Source organism: Otolemur garnettii, unplaced genomic scaffold (assembly GCF_000181295.1).
Source record: "Otolemur garnettii isolate 467f Iridium unplaced genomic scaffold, OtoGar3 scaffold00032, whole genome shotgun sequence".
Classification (NCBI taxonomy): Eukaryota; Metazoa; Chordata; class Mammalia; order Primates; family Galagidae; genus Otolemur; species Otolemur garnettii.
Genome location: NW_003852427.1, coordinates 2,480,028 through 2,486,963, shown reverse-complemented (window position 1 = coordinate 2,486,963; position 6,936 = coordinate 2,480,028). Strand labels below are relative to the sequence as shown.

Here is a 6,936-nt window from a genome sequence, read left to right as displayed (position 1 = left end):
GCCATCATTGTTGTTTGGCAGGCCCGGGCTGGGGATTCGAACTCACCACCTTAGGTGTATGTGGCTGGCGCCTTAGCTGCTTGAGCCACAGGCACCGAGCCATAACTAGATTCTTAAATTATTTTTTATTGCAGTATAATTTTAATGAGTTTTGTCCCATTCAATAAGTAGTATTTCCATTACCACAGAGAGTTCTTTCACATCCTCTTCTTTCTTTTCTCCTTCCCCCATCTGCCACACACAGAAAAAAAAATTTTTTTATCTTTTTATTGTAGAGATTTTTGTGGGTTGTTCTTTAAAAAAAACTTTTTTTTAGAAAAAAAATTTCCTTTCTTAAATTTTCTTTTTTGAAACAGAGTCCCATTTTGTCACCCTCAGTAGAGTGCTGTGGCATCATAGCTCACAGCAACCTCAAACTCTTGGGCTCAAGCCATTCTCTTGCCTCAGCCTCCCAAGTGGCTGGAACTACAGGCGCCCACCACAACACCCAGCTATTTTTAGAGATGAGGTCTCGCTCTAGCTCAGGCTGGTCTCAAGCCCATGAGCTTAGGCAATCCACCAGCCTCAGCCTCCGAGGTGCTAGAATTACAGGCATGCACCATCACACCCAGCCTTTTCAAATTTATTTTATAGCTAGTCAAGTGAAGCAGTGGGAGTAGGGAGAAAACAAGTACATAGGGTTGTTCTTACTCTGCATTCTGTGCTATTATTTATATGGTTCACCTTCTGTGATGGTTATACTTGACTTCCCATAGTAATTCTAGGGCATTCTTAAATGGACTCTTTATCCTTTGGTGAACAGAAGCTTCTTAACCTGGTGTAAAATGTCAAAATCTTTGCACTGAGTGTTTGCCTAAACCCAGAATGTTAGCGTTTGACTTTGTGCTCCAGTTTCATCCTGTTTATCAGAGGTTCCCTGTTCTTAGCCTGACTGCTAGCTCCTGCGCTTTGATGCAAAATGACCATTGTTCCTTGCAGGTTGCGGGCCCCTCACTGATTACTGCAACCACCACTGCAGTGTCTTCAGTCCTGCTGGCTCCAAGTGTTTTCCAGCAGACATTTACAAGGTCCACAGACCTTGAGAGGAAAGCCAACTCCCCTTCTCCTCTAACTATTGGAACACCAGAAAATCAAAGAAAGCCTTCCATTATTCTCAGCAAGTCTCAGCTCCAGGATACATTAATACATCTAATAAAGGTATGTAGGATATCAGTTTACTCTTTGGTTTTTTTAGTCTTTGATATAAGAAAATACACTGTATACGTTCTTCCTACTAAATCATCAGATAAATTCAAAAGATTAGCTGGGAGTAATGTTTCTCTCTTTTGAGCATATACTCCTGGTGGAGAAGGGGAAAGTATCTGAGAGAACTCTGAAATATTATCTCTAGGTGGTGGAATTATTTGGGTAATTGTTCATTAGTTATACAAATTACTAATGCAGTGGTTTTTTTTCCTAAGCTATTAGCAAGAAAGTAAGTTCTGATGAGGTGAATCTAACATTTCGTGCTCTTGACCTTTATCATCTCTTCTAGAATGATTCCAGCTTTCTGAGTACCCTTCATGAAGTCTACTTACAGGTTCTAACAAAGAACAAAGACAACCACAACCTATGACTGGAGCAGAATAAATCTGAAGGCAGAATGTCAACCTCAGACATAAATAGGCTTCATCATGGAAACTTCTAAACAGAACATTGAGTTTTCAGAATCCTGAAATTGAGCCTATGAGAAAGAGACTCATTCCATAAGAATGTTTTCCAAGTAACATTCTCAGTGATAATGGAGGTTTCACTGTGAAGCATCACCAGCAGACCTTTGTTTTGACAAAAAGAAAAAAAAAAATCATTGTGTTGAATTATGTGGGTGTTTTCATCAGCTATAAGCAAGTATGTGAAATAAGGAGTCTTTCAGCTTGTTTTCACTTGCAAGGTGGAGTAGTCACCAGCTTTTCTCCAGCCAGAGTTCAGCCTAGCCCACACCTCTACTCCTAACCCTGCACCCTAGAAATGTGGGCATTAGGCTGAGAGTTACGTTCTGAACAGAGTAGAAGTCAACTCTGCAAAGTAGCTTTGAGTTTTAAGGATCAGAGTTTAAGTTGGCAAATTAGGAATTATTTGTTCAAGGGCAGTATGTTTCTTATGAATGCCCCATTTGGGCCTTTAAAGTTCTGAAATTTCTTAATAGCATTTTATTTTTTAAGTGTCTCCAGTCCTGCCTTGTAGCATTAACTTTTGAATAGGGTGCTGTCAGGCGCCAGTGGTGTGGGAGTAGGCATGGCACACCTTTGAAGCAAAGGCTGGGGCTGGCAGGCCCAAATCCTTTCATGTCTTCTACTCTCCTGTGGTTTTGAAAATGTTCCTATGTGAAGCACAGCTTTATTTTTCTTTTCTGTCTAAACACGGTTAGAAGTCATTGTTGATTGTTTTCCTTAACACTTAGATGAAAGGACCAGTGGACCAATCTGACAAAGCCATCCTGGTTCCATTTCTTGAGTGTACTGAGAATAGTTTTAAAACTATGCAGAAAAGGGAGCTGTTATACACACTGCCCTTACTTTGTTGTAGAATATGGAGTTGAAAAGAAAGTATGAGATTCAGAACTTTACCAATATATTCCTAGGCTGTGAGTATTTTTCCAGCCCAAAGTGTGAAAATATGTAAAGATGCTTTGTTATGCTGCTATTGATCTGCCATGATTTATATTTATTCTTTTATGGCATGTAATAGTGTTTAGTAATATTTTAATGTAGATTTTGATTTATTTCAGCAATAGTAATTTTAAGATATTCTTTGAATGAAAAGTGTCTTTGTTTCTGTAATACAGGTCATTTTGTAGTATTTAACCAATTAAGATGCACTGCTTACTTTTCTGAGCACTATTTAATGATGGGGTAAAAACCCAATTGGCTGAACCAGCTAGCATAAGGATTAGCTGTGAATAATGCTGGCAGATGTGATGGTTCCTTGGGAACAATCATTTAAGCTTTAATGGTAATTCAATCATAGATTTTTTTTCCTAGCTGAAATTTTAGAAAATTACTTGTGAATTATATACTTGTTTTAGTTGGTCTTAGTTTTTTAGTATAAAGAATACTTTGATTGGCTTTTTTATCAAAACATGCTTCCTGGATAATATTTCTGCTTCTCCGTTTAGTATCTTCTATTGCTGTCTACCTAGTTACATGTGAATTGTGCAGAATTCAGGGAAGCTTAGGACTTGTCATGCTCAATTAGAAATTCTTTGTTTTCAAAGATAAGGTGTAAATTCAGCAACCAAAAATGAATTGCTTGTGCATCATATGAGAAATAGAAAGTTATAGTAAGAAACAGTGTCACTGACACCAGGTGTCCAAGGAGCCATGTGACTGTTCTCATAAAATGGATGCGCCAGTAGATTTGATCCCCCACACACACCAAGTGTAGTCTCAGTGGGCTTTGGTAAATGGACGAATCAAGGGATTTCTGTTGTAATAGAAATTTGAATATAAATGATGCTTTTGAGTAAGTGTAATATTATGAGAGGTTTAAAGAGAAAATATCCTAAAGAGGATCTGTAATCAAATGTATTAATTTTTACCCTTTAATGCTAGGAATGAATATGATAGTAGAGAAAATCTATGGTAAGGCTTCTTTAGTGTAAAAGTAAACTTTTTTAAGTGCCCAAGTCATGGAGACTTGAAAAGAATAAACCTGTTTCAGCTCCCAAATTTATATATTCAAAGGATTTACTTAAAATTCAGAAGCCAGAAGTTCACAGTCATGATTGCCAGGAAGTTCAGGCTAAAATAAGTCTCTAGAGAAGCCAAGCCATGCCTGGACAGTTGCAGTTGGATGACCCTGGCCAGAAAGTCGCAGTTCAGTTGCCTTACTCCTCGTCAGGCTTACTCTCCAGAACCTCGTGCTGGCTTAGGTTGCATGTTTACATTGCTGCAGTGTCTTTACTGGAATCTTTGTTGAATCAAAACAGACACCAAGATGGAGATTCTTCTTGTTAGATTTGGCAGAACCCCAGGAGACCTGCATTTCCACCACTCTGTCCATCCTAGTGCCTACCCCTAACCCCAGGGTCCAAGTGTAGGCTCAATGGAGCAGCATAGAGCTTGGGAGAGAGGTGTTTCTAGGGTGTCACTAGTGGGTGGTGCTGCTCTTGTAGCTAATGTGCTGACTTTGAATGGACTCTCACACTCCCCAGACAGCCTTGTTCCTTTAAGGCAAAAGCTCCTCTTCCTTGCTTATCTCTCCTGGGACTTATGAGGTATGAAGAGTTGGCCTACTTCACTCTGACTGCTAAGTTTTCAAGTGACTGTCAGTGTCAGGAGAAGCATTTCATGCCTCTGCGTGTGGAATATCCATAGCTTACCTTTGAAGGCTTAGATGTAGCCATCAAGAGACTGGCATTTTATGAAGAACCCAACTAAACCTGGGCCCTTCTCTACAGAGGGATGTATAGGCTTAGTTTAGAATATGTCTGACCCAATTTTACATGTCAAGCATTTGTTCTTTTTCTGACCTACTTTGTCTTGTAGAAATTAGATACCCCATCAAATCCACTACTAGGTAAATATTTTTAAACCATGCAGCTTTATTACTCTCCTCCCCCAAAGAATGTAGTTTGAAACTTTCTCATTTTGGTAGTAGAGGCCCTAACTGCCATTGTATTACTAATAATGCAACATGAAATTGAAGGTGCCTAACTGCTTAAAAAACAAAATTAGCCATCATACTATAGCTGAGAGGAATGAGAGGTGGCACAGGCACGAGCGGGCTCAGCCATGTGAGCAAGAACTGAGGACTCCCAGGGGTGCGTGTCCTGCATCCTTGCTGCATGTATGCTGCAGAGCGCGAGTTTGTTTCTTTGTTGCCTACCTTTGGTTTTCTTCAGTTGTGTTCAGTGTACCTTCTGGAACCAGTAGTGCCCTGAGTTTTCAAGTGTCTATAATGTTAAGATCTGAGCAAAGTTAAGCAACTTATACTAGCCTTTTTAATGCTATGCTTGAGAACATTTCCCTGAGTGGGCCGGGGCCTCAAAGAGCCTGTTTTTTAGCAAATTCAGCAGAAGAGATGTGTGCAATGTTTCACTCAGTTTTGTATTTGACATCTTCATTTAAAATGCTAAGATGCAATATCATTCACTTTGAAGTAGGGAAAATGCAAAATTGTGTTTCCCTTTTATCTGTGTGATTCCTTAAGAAACGTGTTTTTAAAGTGTGTTCTAAATGGGTTTTTATCTGTATTACTGCTTTGGCCATGTGGCTCTCATGACTTTCATTGTATCAGATTCTCAGCTCCCTGAAATGTGGGAATGAGAAACTCTGGAATTACAGCAAGGTTTTTGTTCCATAAGCGCAATACTGCATCATTAACATTTTTAATGGTATGGATTTTATACCATCTGTGTATGTTTGCAAATATTAAGTTATTACATGTTTTAAAATGAGCGTTTTCATCCTAAATTTTATATGTTTGCAAATATATTTTTTTAATAAAATTTCAAAACCAAGTTTTAGCACCTACTAAATTTAAATTGTGTTTTTATTTAATTTGTATAAATAGGAACTTGTAAATGAAATGCTGTACTTTGCCAGGCTGCAAAGTGCAGCAGTCCCCCATCTCATACTGGTGACATGGGGCAGGGTAAGATAACAAAACTGACAAAAAACCCTCATCTACCTCTTGCCAGCCTGTATAGTCAGAGTTCTCCAGAAAAACAGAACCAGTAGAAGATATAGATACATCATTACATCCATATGATGATGTTTCGGTCAACAATAGACCACATAGATGACAGTGGGCCCATAAGATTATGACACTGTGTTTTCACTGTAACTTTTCTACGTTGAAGTACACAAATACTTTGACCAATGTGTTATTGCCTATAGTAGTTAGTCCAATAACATGCTGTGAAGCTTTGTAGCCTGGGAGCCAGAGGCCGTACCTTATAGCCTCAGTGTACAGTAAGTAGTCTGTGCCATCTAGGTCTGTGTGAGCATACTCTAGGATATTCACACAGTGAAACTGCCTAAGGGTGTATTTCTCTGATCCCCACTGATAAGCAATGCAGGACTATGTAGCTACAGCAGCCCCTCCCCCACTTTATCCACAGTTTCACTTTCCATGGTTTCAGTTACCTACACTCAACCAAGCTCCAAGAGCATTAGAGGAAAATTCCAGAAATAAACAATTCATAAGTTTTAGGTTGTATCCTGTTCTGAGTAGCATGATGTAACCTCTTACCATTCTGCCCCAGCCATGAATCATCCCTTTGTCCAGGATATTCATGCTACCTGCCCTTCAATCACTTAGTAGCCATCTCTTATCAGATCAACTGTCAAGGTATCCTAGTACTTGTATTCAAGTAACAGTTATTTAATAGTGGCCCCAAAGTGCAAGAGTAGTGATGTTGGCAAGTCAGATATGCCACAGAGGCTGTCGAGTGCTTCCTTTAAGTGAAAAGGTGAAGGTTCTCCACCTAATAAGGAACGGGAAAAAACTGCTGGAGTAGCTAAGATATACAGGAAAAACAAATCTGTCCATGAAATTGTGAAGAATGAAAAAGAAATATGTGCTAGTTTTGCTATTGCATCTTAAACTGGGAAAATTATGGCCACAGTTTACAATAATTGCTTTGGGAGCGGCGCCTGTCGGTCAAAGGAGTAGGGTGCTGGCCCTATATACCGGAGGTGGTAGGTTCAAACCCGGCCCCAGCCAAAAACTGCAAAAAGTAATAGTAATAATAACTGCTTTGGAAAAGGCATTAAATGTGTGGGTAGAAGACAGGAATAGAAAACATGCTCTGATTTAAGCCAGTGTTGCACAAGAACGTGTTGAGTATGAAGACTTCAGCAAAGGACCCCTGAAGCCAGTGACACCAAGCCGTTTACTGCAGGTAAGAGATGGTTACAGAGGCTTGGCAACTGTGGCTCAGGTGGCTAAGGC

The 6,936-nt window shown here is 39.5% G+C and overlaps 1 protein-coding gene across 1 annotated transcript in view; it reads left to right on the top strand.

The window, feature by feature from the left end:
- The window catches only part of DCP1A (decapping mRNA 1A), a 60,965-nt gene extending 55,451 nt beyond the window's left edge, over window positions 1-5,514 (top strand). The window contains exons 9-10 of the mRNA XM_003789388.3: window positions 979-1,197; window positions 1,535-5,514. Coding sequence (XP_003789436.1) covers window positions 979-1,197; window positions 1,535-1,615 — 300 coding nt within the window. The 3' untranslated portion in view covers window positions 1,616-5,514. The remainder of the gene's footprint in view (window positions 1-978; window positions 1,198-1,534) is intronic.
- The last annotated feature ends 1,422 nt before the right edge of the window (window positions 5,515-6,936 follow it).